Here is a 15,988-nt window from a genome sequence, read left to right as displayed (position 1 = left end):
TGCCTTTTCACTTTACTGTCTTTTGATAAGCAGCAGAGTATTTAATTCTGATGGAAGTCCAGTTGTTTTCTTTTATCATTAGTGCCTTTTGGTCCTAAGAAATTACTGCCTATCCCCAAACATCATGAAGAAATTCCAGAAACTTTGTTGTTTTATCTTTCACATTTAAGTCTTGAATTTATTTTTGGTATGGTGTGAGAATAGGGATCAAGGTTCCTTTTTTTTTCCCCCCTCCAGCTGGATATCCATTGGTTCATCACCATTTATTGAAAAAAATCTCCCTTTCCACATTGAACTGCATTGATAACCTTGAAAAAGATCAAGTGACTGTAAATTTGTGAGTCTCTTCGTGGACTCTGTTTTGTTCCAGTTAGCTGTTTGACTGTCTTTACGTTACATTCTTAATAATCATAGCTAACTAGTAAGTCTTGAAATCAGGTTGTATAATCCTCTAACTTTTATTTTTAAAAACTGTTTTGAATCCTTTGATTTATCATAAATTTCAGAATTTCCTTGAGATTTCTAGAAGACAAAATTTTCTTGGATTTTGAATGACATTGTATTAAATTTATAATTTGGAGAGAATTTACATCTCACATGTTGATTTCTTCTCTCTATTCATTTCCTTTAGTCTTGTAGAATTTCTCAGCGAATTTTTGTTTTCAGTGTAAAGGTCTTACATATCTTTCGTTTAATTCATTCCTACTGTTTGATGAGTTTTGATGACATAAGGAATGGCATTATTTTAAATTTTTTCCCAATTAGTACTATCATCTAGAAATAAGTTGATTTTTGTAAGTTGACTTTGTATTTGTCCCTTAGCTAAATGCACTTATTTCTAGTAGTTTGAGTCTTTTGAATTTCACTTTCCGTATGAAATCATGTTCTTAGCAGGAACAGCTTTATTTTTTCCTTGCGAGTATTTGACACTTTATTTTTCTCATCTGAAAATCATCTACCTCAAAATAATTTGAATAGAAATAGTGAACATTCTTCCAAACCTCAGGGGGAAAGCATTTGATAGTTTATCATTGAAGATGTAAACTCTGAGTTTTTAATTCTCTTTATCAGATTGTGGAAATTCTTTCCTATTCCTAGTTTCCTGGGAGTTTTTAATCATGAATGGCTGTTGAACTTTCAGGTGCATTTCCGATATCTGTGGAAATGACTGTATGATATTTCTGTTTCCTTCTGTTAATGTGAATTACAGTAATTGATTTTCTTTTTTTTTTTTGCTTACTCTTTTTTATCAAGTGCAAACCAGCAATTTAAGAAAACTTTGTCTTTTGAACAGAGAGAAGAGCAGAATTTTAATCTTATATCACTATACTTTAAAAATTTTTTTTTCCATTTATTTGTTTATTTATTTAGTAAACTCTAACACCCAACGTGGGGCTCGAGTTCCCAACCCCAAGATCAAGAGTGGCATGCTTTACTGACTCAGTCGTATATTCCTGGGGGTGAACTCCATTTAATCATGATGTATTTTCCATTTATGTATATTTCTAGATTCAATCTGTCAGTATTTTCTTTAGGATTTCTGCCTCCTATGTTCCTAAGGGATATTGGAAGGTAGTTTTTTTTTTCTTGTATTGTTCTTACCAGGTTTTACTATCAGGGTTGTAAAACTAGTTAGGAAGTGTAGCCTTTTATTAAAAGTACATAGACTCTGTGTTGGTTGATGTCCCCTTTTCCATACTTAGTATTGGTAAATTGAGGTTTTTTTTTAAAAAATATTTATTTGACACAGAGAGAGAGAGAGCGCACACGAGAGCAGGAACACAGCAGGGGGAGTGGGAGAGGGAGAAGCAGGCTTCCAGCCGAGCAGGGAACCCAATGTGGGACTCCATCCGATCCTGAGCCGAAGGCAGAGGCTTGACGACAGAGCCACCTGGCACCCCGAGTTTTTTTTTCTTAATAAACTTGATAAACTTTGCTTAAAACTTTGCTTAGAGGTATATCAATTTTATAAGTTTTTGAAGAGCGATTTTTTGGCTTTGTTGATTTGCTTTCATGTTAGTCTATATTTTATGTCATTGATTTTAGTTTTTTATTTCCTTCATCCTACTTTCTTTGTATTTAATTTGCTATTCTTTTTCTATCTTTTTGTGGCAGAAACTAGGATTATCTAAGCATTCCTTGTTTTCTAATATGCATTTAAAACTATAAATTGATTTCTCTAAGTATGGAAATTTTCCTCTAAACATATAGCTTTTGCTACCTCCCGCAAATTTTATATTGTGTTCTCATTATCATTCAGCTTCAGTCTTTTGAAGTGTAAGAACCTGAAAATACATCCTAGTTTCAGAGCAAAAAAAGAGAAAGGTAATTTTTGGTTACTTTTGGTTGAAAACCGTTGGTATTTTAGTCCAAATCATTTTATAATCAAATTTTACTTCTCCCCACATATATAATTTTACCTTTATTGCGAATCATTTTCAGGCACTAAATATATGTGTGTATCATTCTTACAAAGCATGTTTAAAGTGTACTGCACATGAAAGATGTCATTATTTAGTGGTTCTCCTTTTATTAATTTAGTCATATTAATTTAGGTTATAGGGAAAGATAATTGGCAAGATAAAAAGTGAAATTTTTGATGTATACTCAGTTAACCCCTCTTTTAAATGAGTACTTAATTCCATAATTTTTATGGCTTCTTGAAAGTGGTCATGATTTTCTAGCAATGAAAATTTTTTTTTTAATATTTTATTTATTTATTTGTCTGAGAGAGAGAGAGTGAGCACACAGGCAGGGGGAGGGAGAAGCAGGCTCCCCACTGAGCAGGGAGCCCGATGCAGGACTCGATCCCAAGATCCTGGGATCATGACCTGAGTCGAAGGTAGATGCTTAACTGACTGAGCCACCCAGGCACCCCTAGCAATGAAAATTGTTAGTATGGCCAGTGTGTGATGTTTCTTAGACTTTCTATTACATCCTTTGTTCAGCTGAGCCTTGGTTACTAGATTTTAGACATAGATTATAGATTTTTGATAGTTATTTTATTTACTGTAATTTATTTGTTATAGTTAAAACTATTATAGTTAGTAATATAGAATCATTGTTAAAATGTAGTTATATTGTGAATGTGCTTACAGTATTATAGTTAACACAAAAAGTTTAAACCCTTTTTGGGTCACCTTTCTTATGTAGTGATTTCCTTTGTCCTGCATTTAGTATTTCTATTTAGAACCTAAATATTTATGATCTATATTTTTGCTCAAGATAAAAATCTATTAGAAAGACTTTGTTTATTATATTCATGGAACTGCTAAATTCACATGTGTGTTAGGGCACTTTAAAGTGAAATAATTTCAAATGTATTGACATGTCTGAAATAAGTATAAAATTTGGATTTGTAATTTTTCTACTAAAAACTAGTTAATATGCATATTCTCTGCTTCATCTTACTCCTTTTAAAATACAGAATTATTAAAGTCCAACCTTAGAAGTTGAACCAGTTATTCACAATATTATTTGTAATGGATCTTGATGAGGTTTATTTTCTTAAATGAAATAGATAAAATACTTTTGAAGGGCTTTCTTTTTGTTTTTCACACAGACTATTGACATTTGTTTTACATTGGTCCTTATTTCTGATAGCAAAGGTATTGGAAAAGTTAAATTAATATTCACAAAGTTAACTCAGTGAACAAGGACATCTTTCAGAACATCTTATTTAAATTGAATTTGAATCTGTATAATAATTCCTTATTCCTATACAAATAGGATCTTCCTCCCTGTTTTTGGTGTTAGAAACTTCAGATTCTTACTTCCAGCACCCAGCTAACTACAGTACAAACATATAACCCCCTTCCTTCTCATCCCAACCCCAGTTCTCCACAGGCCATCACATTTCACATTGTCTTTGTTTATATCACTTGTATCATTATGTGTCATATTTTTCAAGATGATATATTAATGACATTTTAATGTTGAATATTACTTGTATATGTTAAGGCACATGCTATAGATTCTGTGCATAGTCTCCTCATCCAAAAAAAAAAAAACCTTTCCATCTTGAAAGAAAAACAATTTCTCTGCATTCTTATTTTCTCTTTTTCCTTCTCTAATAAACTTCTAAAGAATCATCTTCTTTTGATGTCTTTATAAAACTCTACAGTACGTAGCATGGCTCCCATCCAACTTTATTAAAATTGCTTACCTTCAAAGATCATGCATGTCCTTGAATACAGTTGTCATTTTTTAAAATGATTATCTTAACATCTCACGCTGTTACTTCATGGCTCCTTTTTTTGTTTGTTTGTTTTTACTTTTATCACATTTTTCTTTGGCACTGTGTTACAATAATAATTTGACTTCCCTTATACTTTTCTTACCACTCCTTTATTGAGCTCCTTGAATGTTCCATTACTACCTTTTAAGTTTCTCAAGGAACTACCTCATCATTTCTCTCTGGAGTTGTCTAGTGATACTACAAAGAACCTGCAAGTGTCATTTCTGTAAAGTTGACTCTCTTCTAAAAAATGTGGCTTATTTCCTTTCTCCACACCATTTGCAACCCCCTATCTTATATTTAATTCTGAATATCCTCTCAGTCTATGCAGCTTCACATACCTACCCTTCTTTTTTTTTTCTTTCAAGGTTTTATTTAAATTCCAGTTTCTTACCATACAGTGTAAGATTGGTTTCAGGTGTAGAATTTAGTGATTCAACACTTACATACAACACCGAGCGCTCATCACAGTAAGTGCACTCCTTAATCCCCATCACCTATTTCACCCTGCCACTTCCCCTCCATCAACTTTGAGTTTGTTCTCTGTAGTTAAGAGTCTGTTTCCTGGTTTGCCTCTCTTTCCCTGCCACTGCCCCCACCCTGCGTTCATCTGTTTTGTTTATTAAATTCCACATATGAGTGAAATCATATGGTATTTGTCTTTGACTTATTTTGCTTAGCATAATACTCTCTAGCTCCATCCACATTGTTGCAAATGGCAAGATTTCATTCTTTTTGATGGCTGAGTAATATTCCATTGTACATATATATACCACATCTTTATCCATTCATCAGTCGACGGACGTTTGAGCTCTTTCCATGATTTGGCTATTATTGATAATTCTATAAACATTGGGGTGCATGTATCCCTTTGAATCAGTGTTTTTTATCCTTTGGGCAAATACCTGGTAGTACAATTGCTGGATAATAGGGTAGCTCTATTTTTAACTTTTTGAGGAACCTCCATACTGTTTTCCAGAGTCGCTGCACCAGCTTGCATTCCCACCAACAGTGTAAGAGGGTTCCCCTTTCTCTGCATCCTTGCCGAAACCTGTTGTTTCTTGAGTTGTTGATTAGCCATTCTGACTGGTGTGAGTGATAATCTCATGGTAGTTTTGATTTGCATTTCCCTGATGATGAGTGATGATGAATAACTTCTCATGTGTCTGTTAGCCAACTGTATGTCTTCTTTGGTAAAATGTCTGTTCAGGTCTTCTGCCAATTTTTTAACAGATATGTCAGTGTCTGGGGCGCCTGGGTGGCTCATTCATTAAGCGTCTGCCTTCGGCTCAGGTCATGATCCCAGGGTCCTGGGATCGAGCCCCGCATCGGGCTCTCTGCTCAGCGGGAAGCCTGCTTCTCCCTCTCCCACTTCCCCTGCTTGTGTTCCCTCTCTGACTGTGTCTCTTGTCAAATAAATAAAATCTTAAAAAAAAAAAAAAGATATGTCAGTGACATTTGCAAATGTCTTCTCCCATTCCAAAGGTTACCTTTTAATTTTGTTGATTGTTTCCTTCCATATCTATCCTTTCTTATACCAGTTTGTGTCTTTATTGTCCTTATATTTAGTTAATGATTCTTATTATTCATGTTCTAATGCTTTCTTTTAGTTTCTCCTTTCCATTTTTCTGTTTTGTTTCCCAGATATCTACTCTTTACTGCTGTAGTTATCTCCTCTGTTCATCCTTCCTGATCTGCTCATTTCTAATCACTTTAACCACATTTGCTATATGTCTTCCCGAAGCACCAGTAAAATTATCTTGCTTGAGCCCGCATATCCATTTTTTTGTTTATTTTAATCACATACTAAATAAAACATCTCCTTTAGCAATGGCATTCAAGGCTAAGTATTCTGACCAGCCTCAAAGCTCTTTTATTACTTGTAATCTCCTTATTTCCAACATGTAGTAGTTAATTTTGACTCCTCCCTATTTCTTAAATAGATTCATATTTTCCTCTTTTATGTTTCTCCTTCCACTTGGAAAATTTACTCAAAACCATGTTCTTTTTTTTTTTTAATTTTAATTTTATTATGTTAGTCACCATACAATACATCATTGGTTTTTGATGTGGTGATCCACTATCCATTGTTTTCCTATAACACCCAGTGCTCCAAGCAGTACGTGCCCTCCTTAATGGGAGACGATATTTGCAAATGACACTACAGATAAAGGGCTGGTATCCAAGATCTGTAAAGAACTCCTCAAACTCAACACCCAAAAAACAAATAATCAAGTCAAAAAGTGGGCAGAAGATATCAAAACCATGTTCTAACGTTTCTAATGCACTGAGTAAATACCACTAGCTTTCCCTTTTTACCACAATTGCCATTCAGTTTCACTTGAGGATTTAAGAAATTACCCATTTATTAGGCAGACTACTCCCTTCCTCCAACAAACTTCCTCTGAAGTACTTTGAAGCTTTCTTATGGATATGTGCAATAGTTAACATGTATAGATCTTATCTTTTCTAAATGTACATCCCTGAGAACAGGGGACTATATTTTATTCGGTCATTTTATTTTTTAGAATCCCATGGAGTCTAGCATCAGGATTGCTGCAGAGAATTATACAGGACGTGCCCTGTACAAAGGGTGTACCCCCTGAATGCTGGGCTTAGATGGGGACCAAAGCCCTAGAGGGGATGCCTTTTTCTGTTTTGCACATGTGCAGAAGCCCTGTCTACCCTCTTATATAATTGTCACATATGTAATCAATTAATTCAAAACCTTATATGCAAGTCTTACTTGTTGCCTTTGTCTTTACTTACTGTGGTCTGCAAGTGGCTTTTTATTATGTGCTCTTATTATTTAGTCTGTGCCATTTCCCTTTTGCCACCCGTTTCTCAAAGGTTTCTCCTGTAACACATCCAGTTTAAACTGTCCCCATACATCAGATTCTTGCTGCTTTCCATAAAAAATTGAAGTGATCTAGTGTTTGCAGTATAATTGTTGTCATATGACTACATTTATTTCTGAGTCATTCTTCAGACTGCTTCTCTTTTGAATCCAGGTAATTAAAACCTTAAACTGTCTGAATTTCCCTTATTTTTTTTATGCCTGTGTCACCTTATTTTAAGCCTTTGAATTTGTCATTGCTATTTTAGTGCCTGACTTTAGCATTTCCCTGTATCTGAGACTCAGGTTATATTTGTTCTTATATTTTAGGTCGTTCTTCGCTCTTTCCAATAGATGATGGTCTGCTCGATGATGGTCATAATGATCAAGTTGGTGTTTTAAATTCACCCACATGTTACTCAGCTCATCAAAATGGAGAACGAATAGAACGCTTCTCTCGAAAAGTTTTTGTTGGTGGTCTTCCTCCAGATATTGATGAAGGTAGAGTGATAATTTGAGCTTAAAACAAACAAAAGCTTAAAATACAATGTGATTGGGTGTATGGAATTTTTTACCTCAAGATTTTCAGTTAGAATGGATATCCATCTCTGTTTTAAATGTTCTGTCACCTGTTGAAATATGAAATAGGATGTAATTGAACAGTTTAAAGATTTTTTCTTTATATGTTAAAATGCATATTGTTATTTCTAATAAAACTTAAAATCTTTTGTATTACCATAATACAAGACACAAACTAAAATACCTGCAGTGCATGATAGTCAAAAGTTTAATTTCCTTAAGAATAAATAGGCTGTTAGAAACAGGTAAGAAATAGGTAATAAAACCCAAAAGGGTAATGGAAACAGAACATAGTAAAAATAACCATGTATAATAATAACAAAAGAAAATAATTCAAAGTAAAGATTAAAAATACTGAAGCTGTCTAATGTTTGCGTAGTTGTGGGAAATCTGCCACTCTTATTCACAACTAAGAGGATGTTGATACACTTTGAGAAATGTTTCAATTATGATTCAAATATCCACAACCTATTCTAAGTGTTAATTAGTATAATAAGGTTTTCATGTGATAAAATAACCTAGAGCATATCATTGTATTTGACTTGTATTTGTCTCAGTGAAGCTACCTGGTGTGTGTCAGACTTTAGTATATTTTATGAGTGTGATAATTCTACATGTCTTGTTCTAGCAGACCTTTTCTTTCCCTATGAGATTTTACTTATCAAACAGTAATCATCTCTTTGTTTAACTTGAGATAACATTGGCATGTTTTTCAAGCCAGTAATATTTATAGTTTGGTATACTATCAATCCATTAGTATCTATACAATGTTATATAAAATTTTAAAACTCCCACTGAATTGATTGCTCTGGCCAATGTGCTGCTTAAAAATAAATTTATTTTGACTAAAATACCTATTTATTTCATATATTCTTTTAGTAAGGGTATTTAGATGTGTTTTGAGTTTTCATATTCTAGTTTAACTTAGGGTACTTGGTACTTTTAAATATTAAATCTTTAACTTATAAAATATGGGTTTGGGGGGGTTTTTTTTTGTTTTTTTGTTTTGTTTTGTTTTGTTTTCCAAAATGAACCATTAAAACTAATTCCTAATGTGTATTATTGTACTTTTTTAAGACGAAATAACTGCTAGCTTCAGAAGATTTGGGCCCTTGGTAGTAGATTGGCCTCATAAAGCCGAAAGCAAGTCCTATTTTCCACCAAAAGGTAAGAGTTCTTATTGTTAATATTTTCTAAGGAATCAGTTTTATGAGAGCAAATAAGACAATATCAATTACTTTGTGTTTTCTTTTCTTTTAGAATTGTGTATCATCCTATCTTTATATAAAAACTAATAATTTGTGAAGGCTGATAACATGTGTCAAGTGAGGAAGAATGGGCCTAAGGACTATCATAGTTTCACTTTAAGCCACTCAGGAACCATTAGACCCTTGTCGTCCTTTCTCTATAATGATTTGACAATAATTTCAAAGACTCAAATCAACAAATGTTTTGAGGTTTTTTTCCTCTGTTTGAAGCAGCCTTCTAAGTAACTTGGGTACAGACATATAAAAAGTGTCCCTCTATGCAGTGAAATTAAGATCTATTTGAAGTGAGAGAAAAATATAAACACATGAATAGTATAAATATTGCAAGATTTACTTAAGTGTTCCAAACAATAGCAGATAGCAACAGAGCAATATTTACTCTGTGGGTGAATTTAGCTAGAGGAGAAAGTGACTGCTCCGAACCCCCATTATATAAAGAGATCAGATGTGAAGAGAATACCTAGTTGTGCTAGTAACTTATTACTAGGATGCTACTGTGGCTTGTCACCATAGCACAAGATCACAAATCACACTCTCATTCGTGTGAGCCAAAGCAAGGCCACCATCAGTGGGGAGCGGAAGTAAGTACCCCTTTCCCACAATGAGCAGGGGAGGTGAGTGGAGAGAATTAAACATGAATCCAGTCAGGCTGCTAATGGCAGATTCTCTGAAATGAGTAAAAAGAAAGGGAGAGGTTGAAAAACTAAGACTTTTCTTTGAACATCATTGAAATAAAATTTTAGAAAAACAAAACCCTGTTATTCTCATGGCTAAGTGAATTTTCAAGCCTGGAAAAAAGACTCCAATAGATATGTTAAATGGCCTGATTTGGGCTCTGGGAAAGGAAACATGTTAGAATAGTTATTGGCATACAAAAACTAGAGGTTTCTGGTACTGAATTACATGGGATATCTCACTTTTCGTCACTGAGAATTCTAGAACCTCCATTACCAGTTCACGTAGATTTTTAGAGAAATGGAATAACACAGTGGTTTTTGTTTTATACCTTTAGATCTTATATTTATGGAATCAAGAACATCTTTTGAGCAGGAATTCTGAGTCCCAGGTCTCTATGAGAATCTGGTTAAAGCTATAGACCTTTCTCCATGTACCCCAAATTTTCACCCAAATTTGGAATTTACTGGACTTGGAGGTCCTGATACTTAGTTTAGAGAGAAAATTAGCTCCATATAGATGTGGATGTTCATTTGTTCATCTGAGTTTTAATCTGTTATTGAGTTTTAATTTATTGCTGAGTTTTAAGCTGAATTTTAATATGTTGTCCATTGTTTCACTCTCTTGGCCTTTTATAGTTTTTTGAGTGTTCAATAAAAATGCCATTTAGTTTCTAATATTCCAGCCTAAGTTACCAGTGCCCTGGCCTACTTCAGGAATGTGACTAGTCTGTCCATACCTCTGGCTCTCTTCAGTTTTTCTCCCATAGCACAGCCAGAATAATCTCTCTGAAAACTCATCTGATAGTGCTATCCCTTGACCATCTACTTAAAACCCTTCAGTGGTTTCTTTTAGTTAGAAAAAAGGCAAAAATCTGTTTGCCCTGCCCAGCCTCCCCATCTCTCTGGTTTCTTCTCCCACTATTGGTTCTTGTTCCGGTTCCAAAAACCAGCCTTGTTCTCTCCTGCCTTAGGGTCTTGTGTATGGTATTCTCTCTCACCCTGAAGGCCCTTCTCATGTATCTTCATCTACATACCCCCGTTTATCTGTTTAAACATTGGTTGCTCACAGGATACTTCCAGGACCCGCCTAACGTTCACAAATTCCTGTTGTAGGCTCTCCTAGCACTGCTCTGCTCTTTCATAGCACTTGTCACAGCTACGGTGTTACATTTTTACAACTCTATAAATCTGTGATGATTTTGCTAATACTCAGTTCTTCCCATACTCTGTAAGACTCTGCCTTTACTCGGGTGCCTGGGTGGCTCAGTTGGTTGAGCGACTGCCTTCGGCTCAGGTCATGATCCTGGAGTCCCGGGATCGAGTCCCGCATCGGGCTCCCTGCTCAGCAGGGAGTCTGCTTCTCCCTCTGCCCTCTTCCCTCTCATGCTCTCTGTCTCTCATTGTCTCTCTCGCAAATAAATAAAATCTTAAAAAAAAAGACTCTGCCTTTACTCATCTTTGTATTCTTGGTAATGCACAGAATAATAATTGGCTAACAAATGATATAAACAGCTATAAATACTACAGGATGGAGAAGTTCCTTTGACCTGAAGTAGGTGGGGAAGGCTTCACTGAGAAGTTCTGAATGAAATCTGAAGGTATTGTGTAATCTATATAGACATAAAGGAGTTGAACAGAGTTCCAGGCAGGAATTGAAATACAGTTTTAGAAAGGAATGAAAATTGGTTTGTGTGGAGACAGGTATACATTTTTTGCCTGAGCCTCTTGTTCATATAACAGGATGATGGACTCTAAGCCTAGAAAGATGTGTTGGCACAAATTTAATCAAACAGAATAGTTGCTGTCTTTGTTGCTCTTGTTGCCATTGTTGTTGTCATTGTGGTTTTTGTGGTGATGGTTAGTTTATTTTCTCAGACTGAAAACAAAACAAAAAGACCTCAAAAAAGTAGCACTGGCAAATCATAGTTTTTGGTACAATTATAGTTAATTGTCATTGTCAAAGACCAGTGTTTCCAAACCTTGTTCTTTTAAGCAGTTTTGTCATTGTTGTAATTCATTTTCCATGGTTTGGAAACACTGGTACAGAAATATCCAGTGAGCCCTTAGATATGGAGCCACACATGTACTTGTGTTTCCTTTACAGTGAATAAGGTTCACCCAGTGTGAGTATTAATTTGCTGTATAGTATGTTTTTGGTAAGAGTATTTTAATATTTAATGGTTTTCCTTAGCTAGATCATATTTACCTGCCATGTTGCTTAATTAGTTTTGTGATACAAACATTTCTTCCCTAATAATCACACAAATCATTAAGCAATATTAAGAATATTGAATGTAGGGGTGCCTGGGTGGCTCAGTCAGTGAAGCATCTGCCTTTGGCTCAGGTCATGATCTCTGGGTCCTGGGATCTGAGCCCCATCAGCGGGGAGCCTGCTTCTTCCTCTGCCCCTCCTACCGCTCGTGCTTTCTCTCTCTCTCTCTCTCTTTCTGTCAAATAAATAAAATCTTTAAAAAATATATTGAATGTAAAGTATTACTTTAAAAACTAAGCAAAATTAAAATATTAATATCACAAATCTTAACATTAAAAATACTGAATTTAAAATACTGTTTTAGTAAATTGGTCTTATATCCTCTCAATTATTACAAAACAGTTATAACTCTCAAATCCTTAACTTGGATCAAAATTAAAGCCTTCACTTAAAACTAGTCTTCATTTTTTATTCAAGCATATTTAAATTATTTCTAGCAGTTGGAAACGTCTACAGTGTGTTTTCTTAATCTTGCATAATCACACCTTTGGAAGTTTCTATTGCAAATGTTGGTTTGATGGCTTATTTATGCCATCAGGTATTATAAATTTAAAATGAAGCACTTTTGTGTCACATCAGACCTTTGTGGCAATTACAGCCATTGTTGGCAATAAAGCTATGTGTTTTGATTTCTGCATAAAACATGACCTCACATTTTCCATTGTCTAATGGAATAAATAGATGTGCATGGCCTGCTTGATGACTTCTTCATACTAGAACCAGATTACAATCCTCTAGGTTTGTTTGCATAGAAATCTTGTCAAGGAAAGGGGTGTATTTTGGTCAGTTAGTTATCAGCTTCTAAGGAATAATTACGTAATGGTGAACTTGCAGTGTAAATTTTGATACCTTCTTTTTATAATGAAGTCTCTTCTGCTTAAAGATTTACAATCTGTTATCACAAAGAAAGGAGGAAGGGCATATTTCCCAAAGGTACAGGCATCTAAGCAAGAGCTTGGGTCCAAAGTCCAAACATAGTCTCCAGACGATTTGAAAGGAGTGTTCCACAGCTCATCCCAGTTGAGAGTTTGATTTTAAGGTTCTGACCCATGCTGGAGTACCCATTTTCACTCCAGCCTCCTTAAGGTAGTTTTCTTAGTACAGTTTTGAAGTTGTCATGCTGACTGTGGTTATTTCCCACTCCTTATGGAAATTGTTGGGCCTTTCCACGTGTGCTCTAGTCCAAAGTGTGCACCAGAACGTGTCTTAGCCTGAGGGCATTTCTAGGAATCTTCTGCTCCTAATATGCTCAAGGGGTTAATCCTGACAAGTTCTTGAATAAGACAGTATGTTGGGAGACCTTGGGGGCTCTCCTGGGTTTGAAATTACTCCATCAACTGCTTGTTCATCTGACTGACTTGGGGCAAATCATTTTAACTGCTGGATACCTCGGGTTTTTCTTCTATAAAATGGGAATAATGTCTTACAGACTTGTTGTGGAAAGCGAATGAAATAATTTATGTAAAGCTGTTAGCAAGGAATTGTATAGTAAGCACTCTATATAGGGTAGCTAATTAATGAATATCTGTTTTTGTGTGTATTCCGTAGGATATTATGTTCTCCTATAGAAAGTCTAATGGTTCCGGTTCTATCTGATAATTTTTTTTTCTTTTCCAAAAGCATGTATTTTCTAAACAGTACTGAAATTTGGGTGAAATCACTTACTTTGCCATATTGCCTCATTTCTAATGGTTATTACAGGCTATGCATTCCTTCTCTTTCAAGAAGAGAGCTCAGTTCAGGCACTAATTGATGCTTGTATTGAAGAAGATGGAAAACTGTATCTGTGTGTTTCCAGCCCCACCATCAAGGACAAACCAGTAAGTAAATACTACATGAACTTTAGGCTACAAATGCGAGTTTTCCAAAAACTGATTTGAAGTAATTATTAATGATAAAAAAGTTAAAATACCATGTTAAGAGTTCAGTTTTTAAAAATCTGGATAACTTATAGTATCTAGATTAAAAAAATAATTTGTTTTCAAATCCAACTGAATTTTGAAAAATAAAAGGACCACTGTTAATTGGCACAAAGCAGCCTAAGTTGTCAAGGGAATAAGACCCATTATAGCGATGTGATTTTCTTCATAGGTTCAGATCCGTCCTTGGAACTTAAGTGATAGTGATTTTGTGATGGATGGTTCTCAACCTTTGGATCCTCGAAAAACAATTTTTGTTGGAGGTGTTCCTAGACCATTAAGGGCTGGTAAGTAGAATGTTAACAAATGTTGCTTCTTTTTAAAAAAAAATTCAATATTAATTAATTCAGTAAATTTTGGGGAGCTATTATGTACATGGCACTATTGGGCAGGCAAGGGGCAGATTCCTTATGCTCTAAGAGTTGTTCACTACAGAATTCTGAGAAGCATTCTTAAAACTATCAAGTAAGTGGAGAAGTGGACACTCATCTATCAATATTAATAGTTAACTCCAAGCAGACTCTATAAGAAGAATCCAAGTACTTCTGACTTCTTAAGTGTAATTCTCTAAAATATAAGAATTTGGGGTCTGTTTATTTTATGTGGGTTGATTCTGATATTTGAAGAAGTATGGGATTTTTTTTTAATAGTGCTTTGATAAGTAAGAAACTTCCGTTCATGAGTAAGCGGAAACCAGAGATTTACCAGAAATGTCATCTAGGAACATAATTACAGACCTAAATGTCCACTGTACAAGCATGTTTTATGATTCCATGTGCCCTGTGAAGTGTGTTAGTGCCTTCCACCACTGAGAACATCCTCTTCCAGTCAGTATAGGAGATATATGTTAAAAGAACCATTCACACATGTAAATACTTATAGAACATAACTGCTACGAAGAAAGACTGTAGAAAATAGAGCATCAAGGGAATGTGGTATAGTCTGATATTTAGAGATACTTGTATTTGAGCTGACACACAGTAGAAGAAATAGAGTTGAGGTGGCAGGTGGGTTGTGAGGAGTGTGTTTCAGACAAAGGGAAGAGCATATTCAAAGATCTTTAGTGGAGGGAAGTGTGGAGGGCATTGGAGGAACTGAAAGAAATCCAGAGTGGCTGACTAGGGGTATAAGAAGAGGGGAGAGATTAAAAAAAGGCATTGAAAAAGTGAATAGGAGTTAGATCATACAAGTCTGATAAGCTAATTCGGTATTTATCCTCAGAGCAAGGGGGAACTAATGAACTTTTACATAAGTGTAGCCAATGACATGTTTTGGGGGCAGTTGGGTTGAGAGTAGATATGGGTAGACCATTTTAGGAGCCCATTCTTGCAGGACAGGAGAAAGATAATGTGAGTTTGGATTGAAGGTAGCAGTGGTGAGGAGCGAAGTGAACGCATGTCACAGACAATTTATGAGGTAAACTCAAAGGCTGAATCTCAGCTTTCAGTCTTAAGCCACTATGTAGATAATGGTACCTTCTACTGAGATAAAGAACACTGGAGAAGGAAGATTGTGGTCTTGGTTTTGAAAGCAAGTTTATGGTACCATTTCGAGCTCCTAAGTAGAAATTTTAGTTAAGCCATTTATATCTGATAACTAAGAATTACTGTTGCTACTGTTTTGAAAATAAATTTTGACTGGCCTTGCTATTGTTTTTGTTTTGTTTTTTTTTTAAAGATTTTATTTATTTGAGAGAGAGAGAGATAGTGAGAGCAGGAACACAAGCAGAGGGAGTGGGAGAGGGAGAAGCAGGCTTTCCGCCAAGCAGGGAGCCCGATGTGGGACTCGATCCCGGGACCCCGGGATCATGACCTGAGCCGAAGGCAGACGCTTAACGACTGAGCCATCCAGGCACCCTGGCCTTGCTATTGTTTTGACAGTAAATCAGAAGCAAAGCATTAAGGCTATTGCCATGATCAGATGAAAAATAGAGTTTGGAAGAGGATGTTAGTTGATGGAGGTGAAGAGATTAGATTTTAGAGAGGTCTGGAAAATCAGGTTCATAGGATTGCATGTATAGTGGGGCAAAACAGAAAATAGAAAGGATGAAGCCAAGGGTCTTGGCAACTTTATCTTCTCTATTGCTTACCAGCTGAGTCAGCAGAAACTCATTGGAGCAGATTTAATGGGATAGTGGAAGATCAGGAGTGCCATTTCAAACTAAGTGATGAAGGTCTGTTAAATATCAATATGAGTTGTC

The 15,988-nt window shown here is 35.4% G+C and overlaps 1 protein-coding gene across 12 annotated transcripts in view; it reads left to right on the top strand.

The window, feature by feature from the left end:
• CPEB2 (cytoplasmic polyadenylation element binding protein 2) overlaps positions 1 to 15,988 on the top strand; it is a 69,366-nt gene that overhangs the window by 44,654 nt on the left and 8,724 nt on the right. For all 12 annotated transcript variants that reach the window (XM_044913021.1, XM_044913020.1, XM_021679437.2 and 9 more), the window contains 4 exons: positions 7,404 to 7,574; positions 8,730 to 8,819; positions 13,571 to 13,689; positions 13,961 to 14,075. In XM_044913021.1, coding sequence (XP_044768956.1) covers positions 7,404 to 7,574; positions 8,730 to 8,819; positions 13,571 to 13,689; positions 13,961 to 14,075 — 495 coding nt within the window. The remainder of the gene's footprint in view (positions 1 to 7,403; positions 7,575 to 8,729; positions 8,820 to 13,570; positions 13,690 to 13,960; positions 14,076 to 15,988) is intronic.

Source organism: Neomonachus schauinslandi, chromosome 2 (assembly GCF_002201575.2).
Source record: "Neomonachus schauinslandi chromosome 2, ASM220157v2, whole genome shotgun sequence".
Taxonomy (NCBI): domain Eukaryota; kingdom Metazoa; phylum Chordata; class Mammalia; order Carnivora; family Phocidae; genus Neomonachus; species Neomonachus schauinslandi.
This window is presented reverse-complemented; position numbering and strand designations above follow the sequence as displayed.